Source organism: Halichoeres trimaculatus, unplaced genomic scaffold (genome assembly GCF_033239565.1).
Source record: "Halichoeres trimaculatus isolate MK-OKI-2021-1 unplaced genomic scaffold, fHalTri1.1 fHalTri1_scaffold_17, whole genome shotgun sequence".
NCBI lineage: Eukaryota > Metazoa > Chordata > Actinopteri > Labriformes > Labridae > Halichoeres > Halichoeres trimaculatus.
Genome location: NW_027437195.1, coordinates 8,052,405 through 8,069,335, shown reverse-complemented (window position 1 = coordinate 8,069,335; position 16,931 = coordinate 8,052,405). Strand labels below are relative to the sequence as shown.

At 41.5% G+C, this 16,931-nt stretch overlaps 1 protein-coding gene across 5 annotated transcripts in view; it reads left to right on the top strand.

Moving 5' to 3' along the window:
• Positions 1-16,931, top strand: part of daam2 (dishevelled associated activator of morphogenesis 2) — a 155,697-nt gene that overhangs the window by 107,172 nt on the left and 31,594 nt on the right. For 2 of the 5 annotated variants that reach the window (XM_074692577.1, XM_074692578.1), the window contains exons 6-16: positions 8,086-8,419; positions 9,019-9,129; positions 9,243-9,346; positions 9,877-9,943; positions 10,057-10,174; positions 10,262-10,400; positions 14,123-14,146; positions 14,632-14,690; positions 14,807-14,991; positions 15,298-15,603; positions 16,088-16,195. In XM_074692577.1, the coding sequence (XP_074548678.1) occupies positions 8,086-8,419; positions 9,019-9,129; positions 9,243-9,346; positions 9,877-9,943; positions 10,057-10,174; positions 10,262-10,400; positions 14,123-14,146; positions 14,632-14,690; positions 14,807-14,991; positions 15,298-15,603; positions 16,088-16,195 (1,555 nt within the window). The remainder of the gene's footprint in view (positions 1-8,085; positions 8,420-9,018; positions 9,130-9,242; positions 9,347-9,876; positions 9,944-10,056; positions 10,175-10,261; positions 10,401-14,122; positions 14,147-14,631; positions 14,691-14,806; positions 14,992-15,297; positions 15,604-16,087; positions 16,196-16,931) is intronic. The other 3 variants (XM_074692579.1, XM_074692581.1, XM_074692580.1) reach the window with 3 other exon arrangements.

Sequence of the window (16,931 nt, the reverse complement as noted above, 5' to 3'; positions counted from 1 at the left end):
CCACAAAACAATCGCCATGTATACATGGACCCAAATATTCTGCTCGCATTTGGTTTATTTGCTCAAACTAAAATAATTTAACCTTTGTATACACCTCATTCTGAAAGAAAAGTGCCAATCGGAATGGATGTTTTATCAGTTTCACAGGGGTGGAATATTCCTTTCCCCAAACCGACTGGGGAATCATGTATCCACTCAAATGGAAAGTTGTCAGGGTGTGTTCTTTCAGCACATGCTCAGATATGACGCAAGACGCAACTTTGATAAATCACGTGATTTTTACATTTTTCTGCAAATGCCCCATTGACTATTCTGTTTGATTATGAATGATAATATATTATAGATTATAGATTATAGTGGCGCATGTAGACAAGAGATTGGAATATTCCTTTCCATGTATACTATTGTTTTCGGAAAAGTCATTCAGAAAGATTCCATTAGGAAAGAAGTAAAACTCCTCATGTAACCGTGGCTACTGTTTGAAAAAAACGTAAAAATCTCTGAACAAAACAACTGAACAAAAACTGACTATCTGCTATGCATTACAATGGACGTCCGGGGTGGAGGAAGTCCGAGTGTATGGGAATGGCTATACGCACTGTGATTGGCTCATCACATTTTGGGGCGGGGCTTAGCCAAAGGATAGTTCTGACTCCTAAACAGGTGAAAATACTTTAACAGAGCTTGGATTTGATCGGGTTTAATTGGGCCTTAGCTTAACTGTTGGATTTTGTGCTTGTTGTAGTTGTTTGCCTGGTGATAGGCTAAGATCTGAACTCCACCACAACATCTTTGACCACCGTCTTTTTTTAGCTTTAACTTTAGACACCAAAGAGCCCTTAGATTGAGGCCATGCTGTTTAAAGTTTATGCTTGAATTCTCCTTTTGCTTGGATCCCAAACACACTGTGTATGTACAGTAAAATTACACATCAAACACCCATAAAAAGTTGTTGAGTTTCTCCTGTGCATTCATTGAGCTGTTTGTGTGCTAAGATCCTCTTAAATCCACTTAAGCTGTTATTTCCCTGCTTATTTATTCAAACAGTTAGCTCAGGCTGTTTATGCGCATACATTTGAGTTTCAGATCAAATTTTGTAGTGCCTGGTGAAGATATTTGAGGTCCAAATCAAGATATATCTTTGCTCCTCTTCTGTTGGGGAGTAATGTGTGAGACATGATAATGAGAATATTTTGGGTGATTTGACTCTAATTGGGAGTGAAAAGGTGCAAAATCACATCAGGTTATGTCAGGGTTTAAACTACTTACAGCTTTTAGAGCGCTGGATTTGATTCACAACTTTATATTTTGATATTCTCATAGGTTAAGTTTACTGGTACAGTACTTTGACTACTGCTGACTGTGACTTCACATCAAACTTTGACTTATAGTAGAACTAGAGGGTCAGAGTTTGACAGGGGTCAGGCGTAACAGCAGCAAAAGTTCTGCCTTGAAAACTCAAAGAGATAATACGTCACATTTGCTGATATGTCTCTTTGAGTGACTCTTGCTGCTCCGCAAAGTTTTCCAAACTTTTGAGCTGAATAAGCTCTGCAGAAAGCAGCGTCATTGTCAATTACAGCAGGAAGGTCACACACACACATACACACACAGCTCACTCAAGGTGAAAGAAAACTTAACATAAATCCTCACAGGAGGATCTATCAAAGCACTTCAGCCAGACATGTTGAGCAAGTCATGCATTAAAAATGTGATGAATGGATGTAAATTCAACCCTTCTTCATCCACGCTGAGGATGATGATGGCAACATGAATCTGAACAAGAACCTATCATTATGTCATCTTTAATTAAATTGCAGTGATGGGCTGTTTCTGCGGCCCTCACTAACTACTGTGCGTGGCATAATGTGTGACTGCAGCCAGAGACACTCAGCCAAGTGACTCAGTGTCTGATTAATGTCTGTGTGTGTTGGTGTGTGTGTGTGTGTGTGTGTGTGTGTGTGTGTGTGTGTGTGTGTGTGTGTGTGTGTGTGTGTGTGTGTGTGTGTGGTTTAATAAACAGATCACATGAGCAATAGTGGAAACATGGCTCCCTTCAGTCTCTGTCACACATCGCAGACTCTCCCTGTAGGTTTAACAAATCGAGTCCATGAGCCATTCCCTCTACTTCAGGTTATACTGCACACTCACTCACACATGTGCACTCCGGCCAGTGCTTTTACTGAGATGTGTGTGTGTGTGTGTGAGTCTGTCTTATAAGTGCTGCTCTTTGTTCTGCTCTTACAGTACCACAGGCCTCACATGGAGGTAGATTTATTTGCGTGAACAGTGTGGTGATATCGCATGACTCCTCATCCAAAAGCTGCAGACACCTCGGTGAAAGTTGGAAGCAGCAGCTCAGAAGAACCTCAAGGCTCTGTCCACACTGCAGCCCCTTTTAGAGCAGAACAAGATGTGTGTTTATGTGTGTTAGTGTGTGCGTTTCCTGCCTGAGGGGAGGTGAGTGGGAGTTGTGAAAGAGATATTTAAGAACGTGTGAACGCGGTGATTAGATGAGGGGCAGAAGTGAGGAGCATGCTGCCGTATGGTTCCTGTTACGTGTGCATCGCATGCTGTCGGTATATTACATTAGTGAGCAAGTTTGTGAGGCCGGACTTTGTGGCATGAACAGACTTCAGACTGTCTGTCACACATGGGTCATCCACAGTTGAAAAAGGCAGATTGTTTTGTCTGCACCACTAAAACCTCATAGAGTCTTGCTGGCTGGAGGGAATTTCTGAATTTCAGCGAGAGCGTCTGGATGAGTTTCAGCACTGATCTGACCAATCAGTGAGGATGTGTGCTTGTTAGGTAAATTAAATCATTCAACTTTGAAGCCTTTGAACATAACCCATGCAGTTATTTGAATGTATCATTGAATAATTTTCTATAAATTAACATGTAACAAAATTAGGGATGTGTACCGAATGAGGTACTTTTATAGGTACAGACTGAATTCTGTCAAAAGCACCCAGTACCGATTCACGAAAAATCAAAAGGTACCATGTTTAGGTCCCTTGTGACTATGAGATAGTGGAAGAGAAGGCAATTTTCCACGAATACAGCATTGCAACGTTACATACTGAAGAATGAATATTCTAAATTAAAAAGAATTTGCATGTCATTATTGAACAAATTGATGTTTTTTAACCACATAAATACACACAAGTACCGAAAAATTGGTACAGATGAGTACCAATACCAATTGCTGGGAATCGGTACTGTATTATTTCAAATGTGAAAGGCACCCATCCCTGAACAAAATAAAGTATTGACAGAGCACAGCCTACAAACTTAATAGAAACTAAGAAATGCCAAAGTTTTGAGAAGATGTTCAGAGAATTGCTCAGGGAGACAAACATACTCAGTCACATCAGCCTTGGTTAAAATTCATGTGTGGTTAGGATTGGGTACCTTTTTTATTTGAAAGATATGGTACCAATGCCTGGTACTGTATAGGTATTAGTCCTCAACGGTAACAATGTTCGGTATTTTGGTGTATTGTGTGGTAATAAATATTTATTTGTTTAAGAATAAATTCTTCAATTTTTTCAATTTTATATATTTATTTCTCAACATACAAACTTGCAATGTTATGTTCATGTCCAGCATGGAAAATTGCCTACTCTTTTCCCCAGCCACAAAGATGCGTTTAGGAAACGTACATTTTGATTTTACGTGAATTGGTACTCTGTACTATAGACAGAATTCGGTCCCTTTTTGGTGCCCATAAAAGTACCTAATGCGGTACCCATTCCTAGCTTTGGGTCTTACTCATCCCTGTGGCAAAATAGTTCCACAGTATCTCTTTTAAACTTCAAACATGGGTCCAAAGAGAGGTCACCTTTACCCTCCTGTCTCCCACTGGTGTTTCAGAAAACCTATATTTCAGCTTCTGTCTGAAACACCTCATTGTAGCTGCTGTCTCTTTAAGGCTCCTCGCTCCACAAACCCTCTTTCCTCTGATTGGCCAGGTGTCTGGAGGCCTGTCAGGAGCAGAGCTATGAGCAGACCTGCCCTTCCAATGTGTCATGAAGTAAATAGGAGATTGTTATGTGAGGACCTTGTTATTTCAGCAAGTCTCATGAAGATCTTGTGAAGATCTTGTGCTGTTTTCAAAACTGATTATTTTGAGTAACTTACAGAGTCAAGGATATGCAAACAGTGTTAGACAGTTCTGGTAATCAGCATAAATTCTGCTTCAAAGATATTTAAAGAAATTGCGTCACAACAATCAAAAACACAGATGAAGTCACTGGCTGACCATTTTTTGTTGTTGTTAGGAAAAGATTTCAGAGTATTGTTCAAACTTGGATGTGTTGTAAACCCAGAGTTACCTTTGAACATCTTTGGCCTCCAACAGACACACTCTGCAGTCATTTTCTGCTCTGCTGTCACTTTTGTTTTAGTCTCTTTTAATTCCAAGTTACATTCCTCGCTTCTTTCTTTGTCCGTCTGAAGAACTTAATGTGTGTTTGTTCATGTGTGCGTGTGTGTGGTTGGCTCCAGCTCTGCATTGTTCAGCTCCGTCTGAGCTCATATTGTATGCAGCAGTTGTTGAGCTCTGGCTGTCTTTAACGCAGCCACAGCGGCTTTTTAGGTATGCAGCGGTTGTTCCAAAATAAAAAAAAAGAAAAAAGGAAAAGGCCTGCACGCCACTCTGCTGAGCGTGAATGTCAGTGGATTTGGGAAGACGAGAGGAGACTCCAAAGTCGGAGGAGATGGGATTCATTGATTCAAGTGCTCACTGGAGAGAAAATGAAAGCAGAGGAGGGAGGAGAGGGAGGGTAAATGCGAGCGCACAGGTTTCCTTTCATGCAAAGTCAGTTTTGATTGTCCTCTATGAAGCGCTGCGATTTGTGGAACATTTTTACACACATGTGCTTGCAGAAGAGTTTGGTGCGTGTTCTTCGTGTGTGCTTGCAGGGTTTTTGGAAAGCTGTCGACAAACTGTCGGAGCGAAGCAAAGCCTTGAATCCTGTCCACTCTTTTGATCCTCGTCTCCAAGAGCAACATCTCTCACCCTCTGCCTTCCATACATGAATCACAGAGATGTTCAGCTTAATTTCTCCTCCAGTATGAGCCCTCTTTGTCTCTCCCTGTCTCTGAGGTGGCCTCGCAATAAACGGACAAGCGTACGCCTACTGTGGGCCAAAGACTTGTCACTAAAATGAGATGTGTAACTTTGGATCATTTCAGCTTCGCTCTACTTCCAGTGTCTGTGTTACATCTGAATCAAGTCATATCGAATGTGTTGGATTTATACTTTTGGCACCTCGCGGTTGAGCTGGGGCCCAGACTGCAGCGTCTGTGCTGAAACAAAAGTGTATTGTTTGCTGACAGGAAGGCTGTTTGTATCGTGGTCAGGAGTTTAGATAGTCTGATACTGTTCGGTTACCGTATTTCATCTGTCATCTTCATTCAGGAGTGTGGAAAAGTACAGAAGCATTTTTTCAGAGTTTAAAGTTCTGGTAAGATGAAACCTTGGCTGCTTGGTTTGCCTGCATTTTGTGTGACCTCCTTGTTCTCATCCAGGCGGCTGCAGATCACAGGAGAACATGTCGTGGTCATGTCAGGTGATGCCTCTGAGTGTGAGCACATCCTGAAGAAATCTGGATGATTTCCTCACCCTTTCCTTCTGTTACTGTCCTTCATCCTCATCCTCTGTCCTCCTCCTCTGTTTCGTCCTTGTCTCCTCTTTCCTTCTACAAGCCCTCATTTGTATGAGATGATTTACGAGGCCTCTCAGGAATCTTAGCGAGTGGGAAGGTCATTTACGACACAGCCCACAGTGTGCTCGCAAGTTGTGTCCTCCCTCAGTGTTTGTATGTCCTGTCGCTCATACAGTAGGTGCGTTTCTCCCCCTGAAAGCTTAATTACTGGCTTCTTTCTAATTAGTTCAGCTAATGAGCACTGGTGGCAGGGGACGGAAGACCTCAGGCTGTGACAGCGTGAAGAAGTTCAACATGTTTGGCAGCAGTTTGGCTTTTCTGTACATGTGAAGTCAAGGATGTTATCCCAGTCAGGGCAAAATATTCAGTTATAACTCAGTAAAGAAGCTCTTATGTTTCTAATGCCTGAATCCCTGAATCTGTAAACTGCTCAAAGCTGTTCTGAAAATACCACAAGATTTTCATGAGATCTTCACAAGACTGTATCCTGTTTGAATCACTTAATTCACTATCCACACTGCAGGGGATTAACTATTTCTTACTCAGCATTTTAGAAGATATTAAGATCCTGAGTTTGCTCAAACAGAGGCACAGCTCAGCTCATGTGACTGAGGGGGTGGGACTTAGGATCTTTTGATACCGTTCAGTGGTATCGGTTATCGGTGGTATCAATGCCCCTCAAAACTGGATCGGTATTGGTGGGAAAAGATCCATGTTGCCAATCCAGGCAAACAGCTCTAGGCCTTTTTTTCCCTTTGCTACTTGATTTCTAAATGTTACCTCTGATGCACTTGCTTTGTTTTTGGCTGCATTACCAGTCTACAGGGGTATAAAAGTTAACATTCAAAAAGAACTTGTGTATTTTCTAAATAATTGTTTTGATGGTAAACATTCAAATATTTCAAAGTCTGATAATAAATATTAACCTCAGTAGTTCCATCTACTCATTTTTTGCCTTTACCCAGAACATTACCAGTCTTATCCCATAGTAGAGCATACAGGTTATTATTTAACACTAGCCAAGGTTACATGAGGAGTTTTTCGTCTTTCCGAATTACTTTTCCGAAAACAATAGTTTATATGGAAATGAATATTCCAATCTCCGGTCTACATTTGCCGCTATAATCAAACAGAATAGTCCATAGGGCGTGCGCAGAAAAACGTAAACATCACGTGATTTATCAAAGAACGTCTCTAGTTGCGTCTTCTGTCATATCTGAGCATGCGCTGAAAGAACACACCCTAACAACTTTCCATTTGAGTGGATACACAATGCCTCAAACGGTTTGGGGAAAGGAATATTCCACCCCTGCGAAACCGATTAAATGTCCATTCAGATTGGCAATTTTCTTTCAGAATGAGGTGTATACAAACGTTAAATTCATTCCGTTTGAGCAAATAAACCGAATGCAAGCGGAATATTTGGATCCATGTATACGTAGCTACTGGTATCAGATTGGTATTGGTATGGGTTGATACCAAAGCCCAGGTATCAGTATCAGTATCAGTATCGGAACTGTAAAAAAAGCTAGATCGGTGTATCCCTAGTGCCCCATTTCCATTATGGCAGCACCAACTGATTTGCTTCAGAAATCTTTTTTAGAAACAGATGGGTGACATCACAGACGATGTCCAATAATTCTACAGTCTATGTTCATATCACATAGGAGGGGCGGACCTCAAACATCAAGGTCTGCTGATATATTCTTACCTTGGCAGGACTCCAGAGGGCTGGCCAATCAACAGCTTGGGGGTTTTAGGGTCTGGTAGCTTTAAAGAGCAGGGGTGGGTAAAAAAATTGGTTAATCAATGCATCAATTCCATCCCAATTCAATGTCAATAGTGCCCCCATAGTGCCCCCTATGTGTGTTATTTGCATTGTATGGACAAGGGCTGCATGAGACCAAACAACAACAAATCAATGGCCAAAGCAGCAGTAGCAGTAGCAGTGTGAAGTCAGCTCCTCCAGCTTTAAAGTCAGATGTTTGGGTTGTTTAATGCTCTAAAACATGAGGTGACATACCACATATGTTCACATGGGCATGAAAATTAAAAATGGAAGCTCTGAAATCAATATTAAATCGAATAAATATGGATTTAAATTGCAACCTGTAGAATCAAAACCAAATTGAATCATGAGGTTCTTAGCAATACCCAGTCGTATTAAAGAGACAGCAGCTAAAACTAACGGTTGCTTAAACAAGAGTTTTCTAAAACACCAGTAAGAGAATGATAGAGATTTCTTTTGAGCTGTAGTCCCTGTAAAGCTACCCCAATGGCACCAGGGGGAAAGAATAAAGACTAAAAAATACACGATACCCCATCTTTAAGTATAACTTCCGCACTCCAGGTTTGTGATCGAGACTTTCTTTCAAGCTTTTTAATAACAAGTTTTTCCCTCTTGCACCTGCAGGTTTGTCACCCGCTTCATCGAACTCGACGGCCTCACCTGCCTCCTCAACTTCCTGCGCAGCATGGACTATGAAACGTCAGAGAGCCGGGTCCACACCTCCGTCATCGGCTGCATCAAAGCCTTGATGAACAACTCGCAGGGGCGCGCTCACGTCCTCGCGCACCCGCAGAGCATCAACACCATCTCCCAGAGCCTGCGGACAGAGAACATCAAGACCAAAGTGGCGGTGCTGGAGATCCTTGGGGCTGTGTGCCTGGTGCCTGATGGACACAAGAAGGTGCTGCAGGCCATGGCGCACTACCAGAAATACGCCGCAGAGAGGACTCGCTTTCAGGTGAGCGTGCCCACCCCACCCACGCCTTCCTCCAGTCTCACACTTCAGCCAACGAATGTCGACAAATAGCTCTGAGTAATTCTTAAATAAATCAATCTGTGGTCGTGATGATGAAGCTGGAGACTCACCCTGCAGCACCTCAGACTGTCTGTCTCGGGTTAAGTCAACACTTATCCCTGGCCTTATTAAAGACAGGTGAGGACGTCCAGAGTTATGGAGGTCAGGCTCACTGTAGTGCTTTAATGACTAGCAGGACTGTGTCAACAAGCCACGTCTCAGCGACCCTCAGGGGGTTTGTGGTAAATCATGCCACCTCGGGCTAAGCTAACACCCTGAGAGCTGAGTGATTCTGGGGCTTTTACTACGTCGCTGTGAGTTATGATGAAGCTGAAAAGTATGTTTGTGTGTGAGGAGTGAGAACAGTGACCCGTGTTAGCTGCTGCTCTTTAGAGTCGTGTTTAAATAACTCTGTTACCATAAATCAAGATTTCTTCAGTCATGTTCTTTAGCTGTCCCTCAGCTCTTTTCTGGTTTTTGACTGTTTTTGACTTTCTTTTTATCATCCAACATTCTTTCTGACTGACTTTCCAACCTTTCAGACACTCCTGAACGAGCTGGATAAGAGCACAGGGCGCTACAGAGACGAGGTCAACTTAAAGACAGCCATCATGTCCTTCATCAACGCTGTGCTCAACGCAGGAGCCGGAGAGGTCAGCGTGAACGCCCACGCTCAGATTATTAAATTCATGACACCACATGGTATGTTAAACTTGAATATGACCTCATTAACACTTTGATGTTTCTGCTTTTATTTTATTTAAAGGACAACCTCGAGTTCCGCCTCCACCTAAGGTACGAGTTCCTCATGTTGGGCATCCAGCCGGTCATCGACAAGCTGCGAGAGCACGAGAACGCCACTCTGGATAGGTGAGCGTGTCCGGATTTTTATTATTTATTCAGAACAGATACAGTGGACACAACTCGTCTCTTTCTTTCCACATTTATTGACCACATGTACACACAACAAACGTTTCACTACTCCTGGGTTGTTAATTAGGTTGGTTAGTCAGAGAAAATTGGTTGTAAACCTGAAAACTCAAAATTAACTTTAACAAATTCATCTTCATCCATGCAACAGAAATCCCTCCTTAAACACTTAAAAATACACTCACCGAAGCATCAATCCAGTCCTGACGATGAATGAAACGAAAATGAAACTTAAGGATCGATAACACATAGTGCCAACCCTGCCCACCCCGTGCATGCAGCATGTGATCAATGAATGACAATTATACCAACATCAAAGACCTACAAAGTTATACAGAGAGTGGCCCAGTACCTCAGCTTTAAAAATGTCTCTTATAAAACTTCAGCAGCCTAAACATTCATGGTTAAATCAAAGCCAAAATGAAGCTGCAGTAAATCTCAAACCCCCCTCTGTTTGACTCCCTGTGCAGGCATTTAGACTTCTTTGAGATGGTGCGAAATGAGGATGACTCTGAGCTGGCCAAAAGATTTGATTTGGTGAGTAACTTTGTCCACTTTTTTTCCCATTTGTTTCTGGAAACTAAAATTAGTGCTTGCTTTCATTTTTTATCAGATGTGATGCTAATTCAATACTGTCTCTTATTTAACAGACTCATGTAGATACAAAGAGTGCTGGTGCCATGTTTGAGATCATCAAGAAGAAGCTGAGCCACACAGACGCCTACCCCAACCTCCTCTCCATCCTGCAGCACTGCCTGCAGATGCCCTGTGAGTAAACTGTTGATTAAATGTGTTGTCACATCTCTAAGTTCTGGAAAAATGTTCATTAAAGTCAACGGTTTATTCCTTCCACAGATAAACGTGGTGGTGGCAGCTTGCATCACTGGCAGCTCTTAGACAGAATCCTGCAGCAGATCGTCCTGCAGGACGACAAAGGGGAGGACCCCGACATCGCCCCTCTGGACAACTTCAGTGTTAAAAACATCATTCGCATGTAAGTATAAAGCTATCTTCCTCAACCAGACGAGTCACACGGGGGTGGACAGGTTACTGTGAAGGGTTACCAATGCAAGAAAGACTCTCTTTCTGTGTTCCTTTTTGAAACTTCTATCCATAGTAAGTATTTCACCAATAGGGCAGGGGTTGCTGGTCACTCTGGCCCTTTTGTTAAGAAACCGTCCAGAGACCCAGCACAAAAATCAGGCCATTATCTGCTGCAGACCAGGTCCACTCTTCTGTATAAGTTTATTTAAGAAACTCCGATCATAAAATGAAGCTGTCATCAGAGGTTGGGCGAACAGGTGAAGGAACACACATGTGCTACATCTGTGAATAGTTTATACACAGCTGAATTCTCTGACGCCAAAGTAAAGTGTTGAAATTTTCCAAATGTACACAGTTCCACTTCAGAAAACCAAAACACTTCCTCTTAACCTTTGGCTCCAGGAACAAGTTTTCCTGAAGTTAAAGTTTCCTACAGAGCTCAGAGCTCTGTTTCTCTGCTTTCACCACATATAAGACCTCTGAAGAAAGTGCAAATTTGTCCACTGACAAACACAAGTTGGAGTCATAGGGAAGATTCTTTTTTTCTATTTTTTTTTTGTCTATGGAGAAATTTACAATGCAGCTGCAACAGTTTAAAGTGATGTATTTTAAATGTGATGTAAGTGATGAAATTAATTACAGTTACGTACAGCTATGAACAAAACTATGCAAATTATTGGCAATGAATGGATCCTGTGAATATAAATAAACCCTATAAAGAGAGGACAGATTAAGGTGCAGTGAACTTACTTTGCCACTAGAGGTATGGTTGTAATAAAAAATAAGAATGAATGATATCAGGATCAAAAGATAGTTAATAAATAAAAGAAATAGGATTGTTAGCTGCTGTGTGTCTGCTTTAGCTTTTAGCCTGAACTTTCTGAACTCCATCAGTTTGTCAGTGTAAAATAAACATTATCAAATATACTTTACCTGTTTATAGCTTGGATTATTCAGAATAAAATAAAGAGTTGCAGTTGAAATATTTAGAAGTGTACTGCCCTATCTCAAAAATTCCCTTACGTTTCCACAGTTTCGTCTTTCTGAACTCAACTCTAGACCTTAGTTCCTGCATCTGAAACACTCAACACAACTGATTTTCTAGAAAGGGCACCTGCAGTTGAAACATGTCTCAAAGACATGGCTGTACCTCTGTGGTAGAGTCGTTGTCTCTCAATTGGAAGCTCCAGGAGTCATAAGAACTGTCCTTGAGCCAGATCAGACCTGGCCAAACTATGGCCCACGGGACACATCCGGCCCTTTGTACGTCCGTGTCCGGCCCGCGTGAGGCCAATCATTAACATTAAACTCATGCAAATGCATATGACTTAATACTTCATCTATCACAGGCACTGTACAAGATATTGTGGTTTGAATTGGCCCTCTGTTTCACTGACTCAGTCAGTCTCCTCCACCTGAACTCTCCTCTGTTGTGAAGAAAGAGCGCTGTCGCGTACATGCGCAGTGCGTATGCGCAGCACACCGAAGACAGACAGATCTTCACAACGACAGGCGTTTCACTATTTTAGAGTCAGCCCTCTTACTATGTGGTTCACGCTGCTCTAAACTCTCCGCTATGTTAGAGCAGAGCTACGTTAGTGTAACTTACAACATGTCATGACAAGCCAGGAGACCAGCGGGAGAAAGGGTTAAAAAATGGGAGACTCCCTCAATGTTCAGGAGTGTAAAAGTGAGTTCATGTATAACACAGATGAAAACTAAAGATATTTTCTCTATCATTTAAGGATTCAATAATTGTTTCTATTTTCTTATATGACCTATTCACCACAGTTTCACATAACCTAAAATAAATATGTACTGAGTGCTTTATTCTTCTGATTATCAGTACCAGCTATTCAAAATATTGAATTTAGAGCATCTCACAATGGAAGAAAGTTGGTGGCCCTCTGACACAATTCAGGTTTCTCATGTGGCCCCTGGTAGAAATTAATTGCCCACCCCTGAGCTAGTCACTGAATGTAATGACATAAATGTGTTAGCTAAAAAAGATGATTGCTAACAATACAAGTCTCTGCTTTCAATATATAAAAGTGGTGTGGATGGGTGAAAGAGACTAGAAGTATAAAAACACTTTGAGAGGTCAGAATGATGAGAAAAGCTCTTTATCAGTACTGGTCCATTCGGTCTGTTCACCAAAGAATCATTTTACCAAGCACTGAAGCAAAACTGGCAGAGAGCAGCGCTGGTTCAGGATCAGTAATATGTTAGACAGGCCTTGTGGCAGGAAATGATTCTATCTGCTCGTCTTATCTGAATGTGAGATTTCAAGAAAGGACAAATTAAATCGTCTTATCATCACTGAGGTTATCGCAGATCCTAATTTAAGCTTTAACTCAATTCTGCTACCAGCACTCATGTTAGCAACTCTGTATCTGTGTTTACAGTGAACACATGACTGGTTAGCTTTAAAGGAAAAGAAAAGACATGCTCAGTTTGCCATGAGTTGTTGCTAAAACTTGTCTTCAATCATGACCCTACATTTGAAAGTATTCTGGATGTATTTTTTTTTTTATTAATGACATCAGTGGTGGGAGGGGAGAAAGTGCAGGAAAGTGAAGGGAAGCTGCAGCCGGGGGTCTGAGGAAGAGCATGGATAGCGTGAAAGAGGAAGCTGCAGATCAAAAGATGTTGCTCTAATCGTGTTAGGTGAGCCGACCGGCCAAATCAGCTGTGATGAGCAGCAGTCACTGAACTTTATGTGAATGAAAACAAAAAGAAACACTGAGAGGATAGAAATCTGTCGCTGAGTGATCATTGATAACTTTTGTATATTTGTAATAAGTTACAATAAAATCTGTTTACAAGAATGTTAGAGAATGTTAAACTAATACTAGTATTGGATTAGATCAGTTTTCTGTATCTTAAAAAGTCAGATTGGTGCACGCTTCTTTCTAATACAACCTTATGCTGGGATATTTCGTGCAGTGCATGTGTAAAAGAGGCTTGAAATGCTGCGTCTACGCCCAGACATTCCTCGCTGTCCGCTGTAGAGCGTTCAAACCTATACCTCATCAAACACCGCTGCCAAATTCTTGTTTTCCATCTACTTTTGTGGAGTAAATCAGGCCTGGAAAGAAAGGTGCATAAACTGAGAGCCCCCTGTTGTTTTGGCTGCAGGCCAGAGGAAAATGCACTTAATGTCTCATTCTGCAGTGACTAAGAGGAGGAGGGCTTAAAACAACTGTTAAAACAACCAGGAGACAAAGTCATCCATCATCTGCGGTCACCGTTACGATGGGTTCGGCTGCTCACACGTGTGCAGGATCCAAAAACTAACACTCTTGCACAAATTGCATTTTTCCACAGCTTTGTAAGGTATTTTGACCATTTAGCAGCTACGTTTTTTTTTTTTTTTTTTTTTTAAGTTGGATCTGTGAGGCGTTGCTTCAGCTGTAATTAAAACAGCTCAGACTTCAGTTCATTAAGTCAGAATGTAGAAGCCTGAATCTGATTAATGGCTAATTTGCTCTTAGATTGCCTGCTGGATTTCCACGTTGGAAGTGATTGGAGGCATTAAGGCGTGAATCATTAGCTCTTATTGGAAGTCACACCTCAGCACTTTGGTTCTAAGTAGTTCCTTCTCTTCTTCTCTTTCACTTCATCGGTTTTATTCTCTGTGACACTGAAATCTGTCTGTTCTCTCAACTCCAGCCACAGCTTCAACCGATGCTCAAGGTTTCCACTTTTACAATCTCAAAGTCCCGTCATTTTTAAGTTATTAATATTAACTTTTATTATAAACTGGTACTAATAGGCAATGTTTTTTTATGCTCTACTATAGGGGACACTCATCTTTCTCACATCAGATCTCATATTTATATAAAATGTCAATTTAACCCGTTTAAAACCTCAGGCTTAACTCTATGCCAAAATGTATAACTTTGAATGTAAATACCTGATTAATTTTGGCACTAATCGTGTTTCTCTGCTTATAACTGCTCCAACCAAGTCCTTGCTGAATTTGGCTCAGGAGAGTAAGCTCATGATTTTTGTTAATGATCATTTGATTAAAGATTTGATGTTTGAATTTCTTCCAAAATGTTTCAGCTGGACTTGGTTTGTCTGCGGTTGACCCCTTACATGTTATTATGTTATATTATGTTCTGCTCATGTTATTACTGTTTTTGTGCCTGTACTCATTTCCTGTCTGCTCCTCACAGGCTGGTCAATGAGAATGAAGTGAAGCAGTGGCGAGACCAGGCAGAGAAGTTCAGGAAAGGTAAGAGTTGTTTGACACACTGCCCCCTGCAGGTGGGGAGAGGAAGTGCACCCTCAGAGTATTTCTGTCTGATCCTGTGAGGTTTTATGTTTCTGTTTGATTCCTGTTTTCTGTAGATCATGCAGAGCTGCTAGCTAAACTAGAGAAGAAGGAGAGGGAGTGTGAAACCAAGACTCAGGAGAAGGAGGACATGATGAAGACTCTGAATAAGATGAAGGACAAACTGCAGCGGGAGGGAGTGGAGCTGCGCTCAGCCAGGGAGCAAGTCCTGGACCTGTCCTCACGGATCAATGACATATCTGTGAGCAGTCAAGCTCTTAATGCCACACTGTGACTGTGCTGCGATTGCCAAACTGATTTATATTTACAGTTTTTGACACTTGCTAACTCAAGAATACAGAAATAAGGATCACTTGTTTAACCATGAATCAAAAGTTTTGTGCTCTTCAAATTTAACACATCATTTAAAAAATCCTTTAATTGATGACCATTTACTGAACTAACAAGGAGATAGGGTTAGAGATTTCAGCTAACCAAGCAGCCTCTCCTGATCAGTTTAAAATTTCTGGTCACTCCTTAAATTTATCTTTTTCTGTCCCCTCTCCAGCAGACTGGCAGCGTCTCATTCCCTCCTCCGCCTCCCCCTCCTGGTGGCCCAATGGCTCCACCACCACCACCCATGATGGGTGGCTGTCCTCCACCACCTCCTCCTCCGCTCCCATTCAGCTGCCCGCCTCCTCCGCCACCTCCACCTCCACCAGGAGCCCCGCCTCCTCCACCTGGAGCGCCTCCGATGTTTGGAGCCCCACCTCCCATTCCCTCTATGTTCAACTCAGTGAGCACCATGCGCTCCAAGTCCATCCCTCAGCCTTCTCACCCACTCAAGTCCTTCAACTGGGCCAAACTGGGAGAGGTGAGCAAACATCTGACTTCACTTTTCTGCCTAGTGATCAGTGTGGTGATACTTTCTAATAGCCTGTTTAAAATAAGTTGTCTGCACTTCAAGTTTTAACTAGTTACCAACCCATACCAATATTTCAGCACTTAATCTACAATTATTTTTTGCTGGCTGGCTAAGTCTTGCATAACTACCAATAAAATCTGCATTATGTGCTTGATATGATTAATAATTAAGTACTGATTCCTTGGAGCTTGAGTTGCAGTTTTTGAGCAGTCCAAGATATAAAATGAAGTGATCAAAAAAAACATGCATGCAATTTCAATTACAGCCTCAAATGTCCAATATATCCTAAAAGAGTAAGCAGCAGTTACCCATTGAATATGATTATTCTGCAGCTCATTTCTGCTTTGTTGTTAACAGTAACTGAACTCATGTAACCTCCATGTGAAATGTAAAGGTTTCAATCCCTTGCCCGTGTCTGCTCCCCTCTCTTCAGAACGTGATCAACGGCACCATCTGGAACGACATCGATGACCTGAGAGCTTTCGAGATCTTGGATCTGAAGGACATCGAGAAGATGTTTTCAGCCTATCAGAGACAACAGGTCTGGATTTGTTGGCAAAGCAGAGAATTGTTTCAAGAATGAACTTCATTGACTGTAGTTTCATTTGTGCATGCTGTGTTTGGAGGGGTATTAACATGTAGACACATACATAGATGCTCGTTGTCTGAATGTCTGATTCTTAAGTGTGTGAGTGAGGGTAGGGATGCACAGTCAAGAATATTAGCTGCTGGTTGTCATGCTACATTTGCAAACTCAACTTGGTGTGGTCAACCACCTAATCATTTTTTATTCATTAAGCCAATTCAAACAATGTGATCTTGAGATGGTGTTCACAAAGAGCAGGTCTATACAGTTCTTTCTTTACATTATTTACACAGACCTTCATCATCGAGGCAGAATAATCTCATTTTATCCTGATCCACCAACATTTAAGCATGCATTAAAATATAAAGTACATTATTTTGTATAAATAGAAGAAATAAATGATAAAAGTAAAAATAAAATAAAAGTAATGCAAACCTTTATTAATTTGTGTTAAAGTCTTTATCATCACCTGCTGCAGAGGAGTTCATGCGGATGGGTTTGATAACCTTTGTAGTTAGTCTGTGTTTTTTTTTTTTATTGTAATATAATTTTTGTTTAATCAGGTTGGTCCCATTGAGATTTAAAAAAACTCTTTTTTAAGGGAGACCTGGCCAAGACAGGCAGTAGCAAAAACACAAAGTTGCAGACAGGAAGCACAAAAAGAGACAAAGCACAGTCACTAAAACACAAG